This window comes from Manis javanica, chromosome 2 (assembly GCF_040802235.1).
Source record: "Manis javanica isolate MJ-LG chromosome 2, MJ_LKY, whole genome shotgun sequence".
Lineage (NCBI taxonomy): Eukaryota > Metazoa > Chordata > Mammalia > Pholidota > Manidae > Manis > Manis javanica.
In genome coordinates, this window is record NC_133157.1 from 50452752 (window position 1) to 50470161 (window position 17410).

The following is a 17410-nucleotide window of genomic DNA, read 5'->3' on the forward strand; positions in this document are numbered from 1 at the left end:
TTACCCTAAGAACGCAGCAATCAAGTTTGAGAAAGACAGATATACCCCTATGTTTATCGCAGCCCTATTTACAATAGCCAAGAATTGGAAGCAACCTAAATGTCCATCGGTAGATGAATGGATAAAGAAGATGTCGTACATATACACAATGGAATACTACTCAGCCATAAGAAGAGGGCAAATCCTACCATTTGCAGCAACATGGATGGTCCTGGAGGGTATTATGCTAAACGAAATAAGCCAAGTGGAGAAAGAGAAATACCAAATGATTTCACTCATCTGTGGAATATAAGAACAAAGGAAAAACTGAAGGAGCAAAACAGCAGCAGAATCACAGAACCCAAGAATGGACTAATAGGTACCAAAGGGAAAGGGACTGGGGAGGATGGGTGGGTAGGGAGGGATAACGGGGTGAAGAAGAAGAGGGGTATTAAGATTAGCATGCATAGGTGGAGTGGGAGAAAGGGAAGGGCTGTACAGCACAGAGAAGACACGTAGTGATTCTACAACATTTTGCTATGCTGATGGACAGTGACTGTAAAGGGGTTTAGTGGGGGGACCTGGTATAGGGGAGAGCCTAGTAAACATAATATTCTTCATGTAAGTGTAGATTAAAGATAAAAAAAAAAGAGAAGGGGGATTACTCCCTGATAGGATAAAACTAACTGTAAATCAACGATTAATGCATGCGTTAAATATCCTTAATTTCAATTACTTAAATGGTGTCAGATGATTGGCTATGGAGGTACACTTTTCCGATAATATTCCTTTCTCTTAAAAAAAAAAAAGAAACAGTTCCTGTGTGGTGACCTACAATGAGTTCTACACAATGGTATAAAGGGCTTATCAAAGTGTGCGCAAAGGGTCTGGTTGTGTTTATACAGAGGATCAAAGCCATATTTGGCTACCCAGAAAATGAACTAAGATAGATATGAAGAAGAACTTCCAACATCAGCACTCTCTGGAAGAGTCATACCAGAAGATGAGCATCAAAAAACCTCAACAAAGATCCAGGCGATGCTGCAGTTGTAGCTGCATTCATCCCACCGGTTCCTGGACTTGCCATTCGAATGAAGAAGGACATATCTAAGCTGGCCAGTGCATACAGTAAAACAACAAATTTGACTGGATCTATACTGTTGGAACTCAACCAAGAATTAGGAGAAGTGCAAGTTGTAGCACTCCAAAATCTTACAACTACAGACTATCTCCTGTTAAAAGAACATATGGGATGTGAACAGTTCCTAGGAATGGGTTGTTTTAATTTGTCTGATTTCTCTCAGACTGTTCAAGTACAGTTGGACAATAACCTTTATATCATTGACAAATTTTCACAAATGCTTAGGGTGCCTAACTGGTTTTCTTGGCTTCACTGGAGATGGCTGGTAATTATAGATCTGCTTTGGTTATGTAACTGTATTCCTATTATGTTAATGTGTGTGCGCAATTTAATTAGTAGTTTAAAACCTATACATGCTTAAGTTACCCTACAAGAAGATATGTCAAAGAAATAATCAATCTTCCCATGTTTTCTTCCATCTGCTACCTCTACAGCTTTTCTTCTTCCTTCCTAATTACAACCCTTAAATAGAATTTGTGCCTCATATTGAATTCACCGAGTATCATAATTCCTCCAAGTGGTAAAGATACCTCAAGACAAATGCTGGGCATAGAAGCCACAGGGCATAAATCTGCAAAGAAGTAAAAAGCTAATCTTTTCAAACAATATGGCTTCTCTCTCACTTACCAACTTTACATTTCCCTGTATGGCCCCGGAAGATGACTGGTTAGCCAGAGACGGGTAAGATTCCTCAAGGGAGGAACAACCTAAGACAGGCACAGTCGCAGGGGGGCCATCAGGTGAGAAATTGGGGATCAACAGAGGTGAGGCTCAGAACCTCACCCACCCTGTTTTGAGAGAAATCTGCATCCGTGGATGTTTTATTGCACTTGTCTAGCTTGGATTAACACATAGTCTACAGGCACGCACCTGATCATCTACATTTGCTCTCTTACAGCACTAAACTATGTTTTCTACCTTTATCTTGCATCTACCTACCACTTCAGCATTTTATTAAAAATAAAAATAAAAAATAATAATAATAATAAGGGGAGAAATGTGGGATTCACATATAAATCAAGTATAAAAATCAAACGAATATTCATATTTGATCTGATTGTTTATAGTTCATAATGAGTGATCAAAACCGAAAGGTTTTGTGATGACTGCCCTTGCACTGTTCACCATGTAAGAACTTATTCACTATGTAAGAATTTGTACACCATGTAAGAAGTTGTTCGTTATGCTTCAGAAGATTGGAGACTGTTGAGAATTAGGCTTGGGGTTGATTAATAACTGTGCATTGTGTTCCCTATACAGAATTTTATTGTTGTTAACAACCATTTGATCAATAAATATGAGAGATGCCCTGTCAAAAAAAAAAAGGGTACCAGAAGTATAAAGAAAAAAGTGATAAAATATTACCTTCTGGGAAAGGAAGACAGCACTGAGAATGAGTGTTCTCTGTATACACAAAGATGAATTTATTTTTTGTTGAATTATTCTCTTCTTGTACCTTTTATTTATGAATTTGATTATTTTTATCAAATACATGTATGTAACAAAAAAAATGTATTGAGCTCTATCTATACTTAGAGTTGTACATTTTTTATATTTCAAAGTGAACTTCAATTTTTTACCTCAACAGAAAAGCATATAATTAAAATTCCAATGACAAAAAGAAGTGCTGTTAAAAAGCATTAAGATGCCATAATAGCATTAAAATCCATAACCGTAATTAGAACAGTTGTAAGGAAAATTAGAGTCATGGAAAATAAATTAGTTGATAGGTTCAAATTGGAAAAGTTACTCTAGAAACCAATGAAAAGGAATAAAGGAATGTGGCATGAGCTGAGATGATGCCAAGATCCAATAGTGTGTCTTCCTATCTCAAGAATAATGTTAAGTTCTGTTAGAAATACTGTGCTGTTGACAGATAAATCCAGTAATTTTTCAGTTACAGTGATGTTATCTAATGGACTGAGTGGGCCATGGGATAAATTAGAATATCCCTTTAGACATCATGCTTGATAGCAATGACTGACAGGCAATTTCAGATAGCTTCTCTAGGTTATTCTGCAGCTAAAAAATACTTCATGACCTATAGAAACAAAGATTTATTGCTTGCTCTCATGCATGTGGCTTTCCTCTATTCTGAAAACCAAACTGAACCAGCAGACTGTATTAGGAATATGACACTGGGGTGGCAGAGGGCAAAAACAAAGGCAAATCAAGTAGTGACTCCTTCAAAAACATTAGGAAATGGCATATGTCACTTTCATTCTTGTTCCCAAGCCAAAAGAACTCAAATGGCTAAATCTGGTGGCAGTGGGAGAGAAAGCATACTCTAACAACAGGGAAGGCCATAGTAAAATAGGACCTTTGAAATGGATGAAAAATAGAGTACAGAAATGAACATATCAAGAGTAAAAGTTCAGTGATGAGCATTGAAGCAATATATAGAATTAAGCCTATAAACATCTTTGGGCACTGTGGTTATAGAAGAAGAGAAAAATGCTATAAATCTTGAGATGCAAAATGAGGAGTTAAAATGTTTGAATGTAAGTGCTATTTTCCAAAGTATACATAATAGGATGTCACAACCAACTAAAGATGAAATACAGGTTTTTAAAAAAGTAACAGACAATGGAGCTAGAGGTTATCATGCTCAGGGAAATAAGCCAAAGGGAGAAAGACAAGGACCAAATGGTTTCACTCATTTTTGGAGTGCAACAACAAAGCAAAACTGAAGGAACAAAGCAGCAGCAGATGCACAGATTCCAAGGGGGGATAGCAGTTACCACAGGGAAGGGGGTGGGAAGGGAGTGTGGAAGGAGGGAGAAGGGATTAAGGGGCATATGATTAGCATACATAATGTAAGGTGGTCACTGGGAAGGCAGTGTGGCACAAAGACAAGTAGTGACTCTACAGCATCTTACTATGCTGATGGACAGTGACTGCAAAAGGAAGTGTGTGGGGGACTTAATATGAGTGAATGTAGTAACCACAATGTTGCTCATGTGAAACCTTCATTAAAATTGTATATCAATGATACCTTATTAAAAATAAATTTTAAAAATTTAAAAATAAAAGAAACAACATAACATCAGCTGCCAAAGTTTTTCCATGCTGTTTCTTTCCTGGTTTTATAGGGAGAAAGAGTTAATGATTTTTATGGAGAAGAAAAAGTTATTTGAGAAGTAAAAATTCCCTCGATTTCACATCAGTGTCTCATTGTTCCATTACATTACAAAAAACTCAAGTTTTACTTATTAAAAGAATATGTTCAATAGTCTCTTTTATCTAAAAACTTCTAGCTAATCTCCAATCTATAAAAATGGATTGAGAAAAATGTAGAATTATTCTCACAAAATTGTAATGGCTATTATTTTTCTAGGGTTATATTTTAAGTGTAATTTTTTCCTCTATCTTCTTTGTACTTTACTGTTCTGCATTTTTTTCTCATAATGCATATGTATCATTATACCAGAATAATTATGTATGTATTTTGTTATCAGATAAAGGTAAAGTTCTTTTCCTTCAGAGGAAAAAGAACTCAAGGCAAAAAAAATTATATAGAAAAAAAGTAAAAACGTATAATTCACAATTATATGAACTGTGAGCTATGAACACCTTGGCAAATCATAGCACATCAAAGTATGTAGAGCAAAAATTATAAGCAATAAAAGGAAAATAAGTTTGGAACTATATGAGAAGGAAAGGTTCCATTTTAAATAGCAACAAAAAACAGGAAAAAGCTAGGAGTAACTTTAATAAAAAATGTCAAAACCCATATAAGCAACAAAACATTCTGTAAGGACACAAAGGTACTGAAGCAAATGGGTGGCATACTAGACTCCAGGACAGGAATACTGGCATCATAGAGTCAGTTCTCCTAAGGTTTACTTGTAGATTTGATACTTTAATAAAGTACCAAAAAGAAATAAGCAAGTTTACTCTAAAGTTTATGTAGAAAAATTAATAAGCAATAAATGCCAGGAAAGCTCTGAAAAAGAACAGTAATGGAGAATGAGCCCCATATTCTCCTCTTATCCAATCCTCCTCATTTCCTTACTTTCTATTACTCTAGCCTAAGAGGCCAACATCTATAGATTGCCTTATACTGACTCCTTATTCTCTGGGTCTAAATGAATTTAATTATTTGAAAGTGTCAGTCAGTGATTAGAAGGTAAAGTGAGAAAAATCAAGATATTTCTTTCCCTAGCTCCCTCCTGAGTCACATTTGACAATATCTCTGTTCTTCTGTCTAATATTTCTCTTAATAGTCATCTTCTCTACCAGGACTTTACATCTCAGAGAGATCTGGAAAGAGCTTCTCTCCTTTCCCCTTCTGGTCAAGGGTAGTAATGGTTACATGTTGTTGATACTCTGTATTACTCTAAATCTTAGTACCTATTTGGAGAGGATTGACATCTTTATCATACTGAGTCATCAAAACAATGGACTTTGTATATCCCTGCATGTATTAGACCTTTTATTTCTCTCAGTGTTTCATAGTTCCCTTTACAGACATAATATACATATTTCATTTCTATTTAATTCTTTACATTTTCAGTCATATACTAAATTATATTGCTTTTAAGTCCCCTTCCTAATGTTTTGCTGGCATAAAAATGCAGTTGAATTTTATACACTGACATCATATCTATCAAGTGTGCTAAACATACTTAGCAATTTAAATAATCTTTCTCTGTTATTTTGAATTTTCTATGTGATTAATCATATTGCAGGCAAATAATCAGGTCTTTTTCCATCATTTCCATTCTTATATACTTCAGTTTTTCTCCTTGACTTACTACAAATTGGATATTTCTCACTATGTGCTAGACATTAGTTTGCAAAACTATAGATATAATTTGAGGGTAGAATTGTTTTAGTATCCTCCAGGAATAATTTACACTTGCTACTGCTAAATGCCTGCAAACACCAGCAATACAAAGCAATACAAATGTATTAATCCAATCTCAGGATTCTGACTTTGACGATATTCCTAACCAAAACTGTGACTGCACTGTCTTGACTTTATTTTTTAATAAAATTAAAAATAGGAGACTTCTGTGTAGGAGATTCAAAACTAATTTCTAAGAAAAACTCCCAGCTCAATCGAATCACTTAGCCTAACTTCCATGTAACTGATTCTACCATAACCTATTCAGGCATAATTCTTAGTTAGGTAAGTTAATTGATCAGTGTTTTTATATAAGTTCTAGGTATATAGTCAGATGTTCTGTACATATTAAAGACATATACATTGTTATATATATACATACTTGCTTATACTTTAACCCAGGACAAAAATAATTTGTGGTAGTTTACAACAATATTTCATAGTACCTATGAATGTTGAATTCAATATTCAATAAACATGCAAGTGATTATGAAGTCCAAAGAAATAAACCCATAAAGATGAAAAGCTAAGTCAATTCCATCATTAATTTATAAGGAAAAGTATATCTATATTAGAAAGTTACACATGGTCCATTCTTTTACCATTATGTAAGAATATGTCCATCTGTAGCTATCACTGCCTCATTTACTCCAATTTAGAGTTCTTGCAATACACTTAATTCAAATATACAAATGCAGAGGCAAAATTTAGTAGAAACCATAACTGTTCAAATCCTTTCCATGTAACACTACATTGTATCCTAGAATGGATCTCATGTTCCATCCACCACACTCTAAAAGGAGAGGTCATTTGTTAGAATATTTTGTATAGTTATAGGTGCCATATTTTAAGGAGTATATGGATGATAAAGAAATTAACAACATGGAACACATTAACAAAGGTAACACAAAATAATATAACATCTGTGAAATATATACATGAAAAATTATGAGAAATTATGAAAAAGAAGTTAATAATAAATTTATCTTCTATTTTGAAGGTCTGTGTTACCAGAACAGATATTAGATTGTCTCTGAGATTCTCTAGACAGGAAACAACATAAAGAGACAGATATTATAAAGAGGCAAATTTCAATATGAAACAAAGTTGAAATTTACACAATATAAAATGAAAAGATAGTCTTGAAAAGTACTGAGAAACTTATAAAACTAAAAGTATCAAGCAAAGACTAAAAACTGTATGATCTTATTGAGAAGATAAGAATAAATTATAATTTTAAGAGTTCTTCCAAATCTAAGGTAATATTACTATTTAGAATTACTTTTCTGACTTCATCAAATTATTGGCTTAAAAAAAACACACAATTAATGGATATGCCAACCAGACTACCGTCTATGAAGTTTATACTTTTCCTCACCTCTATGCTAAGAAGACTTTTTAAATGCAGTACAATGAATTTTTGCTTGGGTAATAGATTAACATGTATACATTAACTATCACCCAAGCAAAAATCCTGCTGATAATATATAGAAACAAGCTTTCACAATACACTAAATTATATATAAATACCAATTATATGAATAAGTATACTACACACATATAATTACATAATTAATTGTATATTTGTTAAAATTATGACTTTTCTATGCAATATAATGTTACATATTATATAGTAATAGCACCAGAGGATGATATTGTGATTATAGACATAGACAATAAACTACATATGATTTATTTTAAATAGAATAAGGAAAAAACACACATACAGACATACTTCATACACATTAGTGTTTGGTTCCAGACCAACATAATAAAGTGAAGACTGCAATAAACCAAATTAAATGAATTATCTGGTGTCCCAGTATATTTAAAAGTTATGTTTGCACTCTACCATTAGGTATATGTGTATGTGTGTATATATGTATATATATTCTTATCACATATATGCATGCGTGTATATATATTTATATATTTATGAATTATCCTAACAATTTTCTGATAAAGGTCATTATAAAGTAAATTAATAGATAGTTTAAAATCTTTCAAAACACTGAAAAACAAAATTTTCAAGTAACCTCACTTTATGACTACTACTTAAAGATTAAATATTTTGATACAGAAAGAATATTTCACAAACTAAAACTATTTAAAACATAATAAAACATCAAAATTGGGTTCCTCATTTGCTGTTCATTACAAGAGTAATAAATATAACATAACACATGGCTAGGAATTTTAGAAGGAAACTATGAATGAATGCATTATCTATGTTAAAAATGAAAACAAAGCTACTCTTTAACATGCTCTTCCCAATCCAGCACAACCTCGGATTCTCCCACAAACTTATGCACCCATATTAGACATCTATTGTTATTCTGAGTATTAATAATAAATAAAATTATGCATTCTGAATAACTAATGACATTTCTATACTGGTAAATTAAAAACTGAATATACTTGCCTAATCAGTGTAATATCCATATCCTTCTGGATAAGTTCAGTTTGTTTATTATTCAACTGTAATGACAGAGCATTATATTTACTCTCTGATACTTCAATTTCTTTCCTTGCTTCAATTAGGCTGTCTTCAAAGGCCTAAAATTAGAGCACTTATATCACAATCAAATATAATAAATATCAAATACATTTTAAAAAACAGTCTGTTAAATTTAACTGGTTTACAAAATGACAATGAAAAATCAGTCATGTTTCAATTTTTTTTTGTTTTCACTTAATTTTACAAATTTTAGTACAAATAATAACCTGTATAACAGTCATAGGTTATTTTTGAACCTCAAAAAGGATCATGGCTTCCTGATGTGAAAGTTAAAAATTTGAAGCAAATAAATTTGATAATCTATGTAAAAATTTACTTACTAAAGGTACAATAAAAATTATTGTAAATTTAAAAGTTGTTAATTACATTAAAAATGAGTTCATGCACTTAAATATTAATCATGACAAATAGCAATTGTTCCATTATTTCTTCTATTTTAAATGCAAACACACAGGTGCACTCAGAAAAGGAAGGAGAGTTCTGTAAAGATACCAAAATAATTTTACAATGTTTGAAATCCAGATCATGCTGGGATCTCGATGATGGTAAAATTTCACATAAAGTTCAAAGTTGGACTTTTCCTCCTGATAATTCTCCAAATAAATGTTTTCTCCTTTTGAAACAGCTTACAAATTGATGTTATATTTTCAGAAAAATCTAAATTAATTTTAATTATTTTTATAAAGGATTAAATAAATGTTATATCTAAAACTAGAGTATGTCCACATAAACACTGTATGTTCATTAGTTCCAAAAGAGAACACCAAGCTTTAGGTCAAGCACTAGAAATCTACTCTAGACATGCTATTACATAATATAGTCACTCTGTAATAGAGACTGTGATATTTAAATATATGTATATATATTGGATTTCAGTCAAAATATCCCTGTGAATATTTCTTAAATTCTTATTTATTACAAAAAGGATAATATCAGGTAGGTAGGTGGGTGGATGGAAGAAAAAAGAGAAAGAGGAAAGAAGGAAGGAATAAAGGAAGGGAAGGAAGGAGGGATGGGAGAATGAAGAAAATAGAAGTGTTGGTTAGGATATAGAGAAACTTGAACTTGTGTACTGTTGGTGACACTGTAAAAACGTGTAACCTCTATGGAAAACAGTACAGTGACTTCTCAAACATTAAAAATAGAGTTACCATACAATCCCATAATCTCACTTCTGGATATATATTCAAAAAAAATGTAAACCAGGGTATTCAAGAGATATATCCACAGTCATATTCATAGTAGCCCTATTCATAATAGCCAAAAGGTGGTAGCAACCCAAATGTTAGATAGACAAAATGTGGTATACATACAATGTAACACAAGGCAACCTTAAAAATAAAATAAATCTGATCATGTTCTACAACATGAAGTTTGAGTACATTATGCTAAATGAAATAAAACAGTCAAAAAGCACAATTACCATATGACTCCATATATATGAGATATCTAAAGAGTCAAATTCATAGATACACAAAGTACAATGATGGTTAGCAAGGGCCAGCAGGATGGAGAAACACAGTTGTTATTAATGAACATGGAGTTGCAGTTCTCCAAGTCAAGAGTTCTGGAGATCTCAACAGTAATGTAAATATACTTAATGTTATTGAACTGTACACTTAAAAATGGTTAAGATGACAAATTTTATGTTATGTGTTTTACTCAATAAACAAAAGGATATTTTGACATGCACAACAACATATTTGGACCTTGAGCTCATAATGGTAAACCAAATAAGCCAGTTACAACTAATAAAAATACTGTATATTTCCACTTACTGTGGTATCTGAAGTATACAAACTCACAAAAACAGAAAGTAGAATGGTGGATGCCAGGGCTGGGAGTAGGGTGAAATGGGGAGAGTTATTTAATTAGTATAGTTTCACTTTGGGAAAATGAAAAACAGTTCTTCAAATTGGATGCACAGCAATGTGAATATACTTAAAAATACTGAACTGTACATTTAAAAATGGTAAAGTCTGTAAATTTCATGTTATCTGTATTTTACCAGTTTAAAAAAAAAACCCTCCAAAGAAGCCTAAATTAGACAACACTGTTGAGTAATTTGTGTCCCACCCAGGACTCACTGTCAGAATTAATAGAAAAAATAAGTCAGCAATTTTTGGAGGATGATAGCTGAGTGTGATACCAATAGTGACAGACATATTAACAGAGAAATCAAGAGAAGGGATAGCAAAGGAAAACCTTGTGAAAATCAGTATGATACCAGGGTGAATGTGCACATGTCCAAGCCTGTGCTTTCTGAAAAGCAACATCAAGGTACACTGCAAAAGAAGTAAACTTCACTAAACATAGTCCAGCCAAACGATTAAACAAAAAAGCAAACATCAACAGGCCCTGGAGATGGAGCAAAAAGAAATTAGTATCCAAAACTACTACTATATATAATTTTGAATGTCCATTCTTCAACAAACAATTACAACATGTAAACAAACAGTAAAGTGTCATCTATACGGAGACAAAAATGCAAATAGAGAGAAAGAGGGTCAATAAGCCAGACTGCATAAAGACTTAAAAATAGCCACTATGAACATATGTAAATAACTAAAGTGAATCATACTATAAAAAGTACATCTAAAAAAACAAAATGGTGGTGGCAGGGGGAGAAAATACCAGTAAAATGATACATCATTTATACAAGAAACATAAATCCAGCACAGGAGCTCAACATTTAGTATGAACTGACTGGAATAAAAACAACAAAGTGAAGGCAAATGTAGAAAAATGAATAATGAAAATTAACAGTTCCAAAAAAATGTGGGACACTACTAAATGCAACAACATTAGCAAAATAGGACTTCCAGGACAGGGAAAAGAATAAAGAACAGAAAAAATATTTGAATAAATACTAGTTAAAATTTACCCCATGATGAAAAACATTAATCTACATATCCAAGAAATGCAACAAACTCCAAATAGTATACACAAAGATTCTAAGGTATATACATCATAGTAAAAATGCTGAAAACCAAAAAGAATATCTTAGAACCCACAAGAGAAATATGACTCATCATATATGAGACCTCAATAAGATTAATAACTGACTTTTCTTCAGAAACAATAAGCATTACAGACAGTAAGATAAGATATTCAAAGTGCTCAAAATAAAAAAAACCACAAACACAGAATCCTATATCCAGTAAAGCTAACATTTAAAAATGAAGGCAATTATGTGAGGGATTGGGAAAAAGATGATGGCATGAGAAGTGAAGCAGAAATCTCTTTCCAAACCACAAACAACATGAATATACAGCAAATACAACTAATCCTAAAAGGGTGACTAGAAAAAAGATTATAAGAACCGGCCTACATCTAGGAAAAGAGAAGATCTCACAGCAAAGGGTAAAGTAGCAAAGCCACAACCCAGCGGGACTTGAGCCCTCCCACCAACACAGCTCACCAGAGGGAAGAAGAGAAACAGAGTAGGGAGGGAGTAGAAGCCCAGTACTACTAATACCCAGTCTTGGAGATCTACTCTGGGAGCAGAGACCCATATTGCATGGTGCTCTGGAAATTAGAAGGGTTGGAAAGCAAAGACAGGTGGAATACTCGGAGAAACTGGGATTCTAGCCACTTGTGGAGAACAACTACCCACAACCAGATGCTCCAGAACAAAAGAGAAAGGCGGGCAATTTGAAAGACTTCCCAACAGTGAGAGGGTGACTAAAGGGGCAAGGATAACACAGAGCTTGCTGCTCAGGAGGAAGGACAGATGGACAAAATCATCCCAGCATGCTCAGCCTATTGGTTGGGAACATTAGAGAATGTCAGGTGATCCAATCCTCTTACATGGCAACGCAACGCCAAGCCACCCAACGCAATACACAAACTGATAAGCCTTCCTTCTGGACAGCACCTGCTCGCAAACTTAATGACCCCACCATCTCACTAGGCCAATCAGAGGGCATCCCCACCCACAGCAGCTAAAAGGGCATATTGCAGCAGCTTCTCCCTGTGCACTCAGCTCACTGGCCTGTCAGTGGAGGCAGGAACTGTGACCAAGAAGCAGGAAAGAGCTCTTTCCTTCCAGCAGGCAACACTGCCACTCACCTGTATCACCCACCAGCGGTCCAGGTGCTAGGCAGCTCCAGAAAGTACAGTTCTGAGCACTAGAGGACCCCACCTACATAAAGCTATTATTCCACATTATTCAGTAGGATTATGAAAAGGTAGAAGAACCTTCTTGAATCCAAAATCCCTCAAACACCAGAAAGAGGGCTCACTGAAACTGAATTACCATGTCTCGTGAGAAAGCTTTCAAAATAAAAATCATAAACATGCTAACAGAGCTACAGAAAAATACTCAAGATCTAAGGGATGAACTCAAGAATGAGAAACTTTGAAAAGTACAGTATCTGAAATGAAATGTACAATGGAGGGATTTAAAAGTATACTACAAGACGTAGAGGAGACAGTAAATGGAGTAGAAATTATAGAACAGTAAAACAAAGAAGTTGAGGCAGACAGAGAGAAAAAGATGCCTAGGAATGGGAGAAAAATAAGACAATTCTATGAGCAATCCAAACGGAATATTTGCATTATAGGGGTATGAGAAGAAGAAGAGAGAAAAGGGGATAAAAAGTGTCTCTGAGGAGGTAATTGTTGAAAACTTCCCCAATCTGGGGAAGGAAACAGTCTCTCAGGTCATGGAGGCACACAGATCTCCCAACACAAGAGACACAAGGAGGAAGACACCAAGACATGTAACAATTAAAATGGCAAAGATCAAGATGGACAAGGATAGAGTATTAAAAGCAGCCAAAGAGAGAGAAAATCACCTACAAAGGAAAACCCAGCAGACTATCATCAGACTTGTCAGCAGAAACCTTAGAGGCCAGAAAGAAGAAGCATGATATATTTAATACAATGAAACAGAAGGGCCTCAAACCAAGAATACTCTACCAAGCAAGATTATCATTTAAACTGAAAGGAGGGATTAAACAATTTCCAGATAAGCAAAAGTTGAGGGAATTTGCATCACACAAAATGGACCTACTGTGTATTTTAAAGGGACTGCTATAGAAGGAAGTGTTCCTAAGGCTAAATAGCTGTTACCAGAGAAAATTAAACCACAGTAAAGGAAGAAGGCCAATTAATTACTAAGCAAATGCAAAATTAAATCAGCTACCACAAAGTCACTCAAGGGATTAACAAAGAGTACAGAATATGAAAACTAACATCTAAAGAGTGGAGAAGGAAGAAAAGGCAGGGAGAAAAGAACCTAGAGATTGTATTTATAATAGGGTAGTAAGCAAGTTAAGTTACACTGTTAGATACTAAAGAAGCTGACCTTGAACCTTTAGTAACCACGAATCTAAAGCCTGCCAAAAGACATAGAGTTCCAGAAGGGATAAAAATGCAGGACCCGTCAATATGATGCCTACAAGAGACTCACTTCAAACCCAAACATCTACACAGACTAAAAGTGAAGGGATGGAAAAATATATTTCATACAAACAATGGGGAGAAAAAGCAGGAGTTACAATACTTGTATAAGACAAAATAGACTTCAAAACAAAGAAAGTAACAAGAACCAAAGAAGGACATTATGTTTTGATAAAAGGGTCAGTCCAACAAGAGAATACAACCATTCTAAATATCTATGAACCCAGCATAGGACCACCTAAATATGCACAACAAATACTAACAGAATTAAAGGGGGATATAGAATGCAATACCTTTATTTTAGGAGACTTCAAAACACTATTTACTCCAAAAGACAGATCAATCTGTTCAGAAAAGAAGTAAGGTGATGGGTGAACTGAACAACACACTAGAAAAGGTGGATATAACACAATCTACAGACCATCCAACCAAAAGCTACAGTATGCACATTCTTCTCAAATGCACATGGAACATTTTCCAGAATAGAGCACAAACTAGGTCACAAAAAAAGCCTCAGTAAATTCAGAAGGATTGAAATTATACCAACCAGCTTCTCAGACCACAAAATTAAGAAACTAGAAATTGTGCAAAGAAAACAAAAAAGCCCACAAAATGCATGGAGGCTTAACAACATGCTCCTAAATAATCAATGGATCAAAGACCAACTTTAAACAGAGATCAAGCAATACATGGAGACAAATGAAAACAACTGCACAATGCCCCAACTTCTGTGTGATGGGGAGAAGGCAGTTCTAAAAGGAAAGTATATAGCAATACAGGGCTATTTAAAGAAGAACAATCCTAAATGAACACTCTAAAATCACAACTAATGAAACTGGAAAAAGAAGAATAAATAAGGTCCAAAGTCAATAGAAGGAAGGACATAATAAAGATCAGAGAAGAAATAAATAAAATCGAGAAGAATGAAACACTAGACAGAATTAATGAAACCAAAAGGTTATTCTTTGAGAAAATAAACAAGATAAACCACTAACCAGACTTAAAAAAAAAGAAAGTCTACACACAACAGAATCAAAAATGAGAAAGGAAAAACTACGGACATCACAGAAATACAAAGAATTATGAGAGAATATTATGAAAAATTACATGCCAACAAATTGGATAATCTAGAAGAAATGGACAACTTTCTAGAAAAATACAACCTTCCAAGAGTAACCCAGGAAGAAACAGAAAATCTGAACAAACCAATTACCAGCAATGAAATTGAATCAGTAATCAAAAAACTACCTAAGGACAACACCCCTGGAACAGATGGCTTCACAGCTGAATTTTATAAAAAATTTAGAGAAGATCTAATACCTATCCTCCATAAAGTTTTCCAAAAAGGAAAAGAGGAGGGAATACTTCCAAACTCATTCTAAGAAGCCAGCATCACTCTAATACCAAAAGAAGGCAAAGACACACAGAAAAATAAAATTACAGACCAATATCCCTGGTAAACAGAGATGCAAAATTACTCAACAAAATACTAAGCAAACAGAATTCAAAAATACACAAAAAAGATCATCCATTATGATCAAGAGAGACTTATTGCAGGTATGCAAGGATGGTACAATATTCAAATATGCATCCACATCATCCACCACATCAACAAAAAGGACAAAAATCACATGATCAACTGCACAGATGCTAAAAAGGCATGTGACAAAATTCAACATCCATTCATGATAAAAACTCTCACCAACTTGGGTACAGAGGGCAAGTACCTCAACATAATAAAAGTCATATATGACAAACCTGCAGCCAACATCATACTTAACAGCATAAAAATGAAAGCTTTTCCTCTCAGATTGGAAACAAGACAAGGATGCCCATTCTCCAAACTTTTATTCAACACAGCACTGGAGGTCCTAGCCATGGCAATCAGAAAACACAAAGAAACAAAAGGCATCCAGATTGGTAAGGAAGAAGTTAAACTGTTACTGTTTGCAGATGACATGACGCAGTATATAAAAAGCCCTAAAGAATCCACCCCAAAATTACCAGAATTAATAACTGAATTCAGCAAAGTTTCAGGATAAAGAATACACAGAAATATGTTGCATTTCTATATATTAACAATGAAGAGCAGAAAGAGAAATCAGGAAAACAATTCCATTCACAATTGCATCAAAAAGAATAAAATACGTAGGAATAAACCTAACCAAGGAAGTGAAAGACCTATACTCTGAAAACTACAAGACACTCATGAGAGAAATTAAAGAAGATACCAATAAATGGAAACTCATCCCATGCTCATGGACAGGAAGAACTAATATTGTCAAAATGGCTATCCTGCTAAAGCAATCTACAGATTCAATGCAATCTCTATCAAAATACCGACAGCATTCTTCAACAAACTGGAACAAATAGTTCTAAAATTCATATGGAAACACAAAAGATCCTGAATAGCCAAAGCAATATTGAGAAGGAAGAATAAAGTGGGGTGATTATGCTTCCCAACTTTAAACTCAACTACAAAGCCATAGTAATCAAGATAATTTGGTACTGGCACAAGAACAGACCCATAGATCAATGGAACAGAATAGAGAGGCCAGATATAAACACACATACATAAAGTCAATTAATATCTAATAAAGGAGCCATGGATATACAATGGGGAAATGACAGCCTCCTCAACAACTGGTATTGGCAAAACTGGACAGTCACATGGCAAGAGAATGAAACTGGATTCCTGTATAACTCCATACACTATAGTAAACTCAAAACAGATCAAAGGCCTTAATGTATGCCATGAAATCATAAACCTCCTAGAAAAAAACAGGCAAAAATCTCTTGAATATAAACATGAGCAAGTTTTTCCTGAACACATCTCCTCGGGCAAGGGAAACAAAAGCAAAAATGAACAAGTGGGACTACATTAAACCAAAAACTTCTGTACAACAAAGGATATCATCAGCAGAACAAAGGGGCATCCTACATAATGGGAGAATATATTTGTAAATGACATATCCGATAAGGGGTTAACATCCAAAATACATAAAGAACTCACATGCCTAAACACCCAAAAAGCAAATATCCTGAAGAATAAATGGGCAGAGTATCTGAAGACACTTCTCCAAGAATAAATTCAGATGGCCAACAGGCACATGAAAAGATGCTCCACATCCCTAATCATTAAAGAAATGCAAATTAAAACCACAACGCGGTATCACCTCACACCAGTTAGGATGGCCAACATCCAAAAGACAAACAACAAATGTGGGCAAGGATGCAGAGAAAGCGGAACCCTCCTACACTATTGGTGGGAATGGAAATTAGTTTGACCACTGTGGAAAGCAATATGGAGGTTCCTCAAAAAACTAAATATAGAAATACCTCTGACCCAGGAATTCCACTCCTAGGAATTTGCCCAAAGAAAACAAGATCACAGATTCAAAAAGATATACGCACCCCTATGCTTACTGCAGCACTATTTACAACAGCCAAGACATGGAAGCAACCTAAGTACCCATTAGTAGATAAGTGGATAAAGAAGATATGGTACATATACACA

General features: G+C 34.3%; 1 protein-coding gene across 5 annotated transcripts in view; it reads right to left on the minus strand.

Annotated features, from left to right (window-relative positions):
* The window catches only part of CNTLN (centlein), a 318921-nt gene that overhangs the window by 202837 nt on the left and 98674 nt on the right, over positions 1-17410 (minus strand). For all 5 annotated transcript variants that reach the window (XM_073228458.1, XM_073228457.1, XM_037018671.2 and 2 more), the window contains one exon: positions 8392-8525. In XM_073228458.1, the coding sequence (XP_073084559.1) occupies positions 8392-8525 (134 nt within the window). The remainder of the gene's footprint in view (positions 1-8391; positions 8526-17410) is intronic.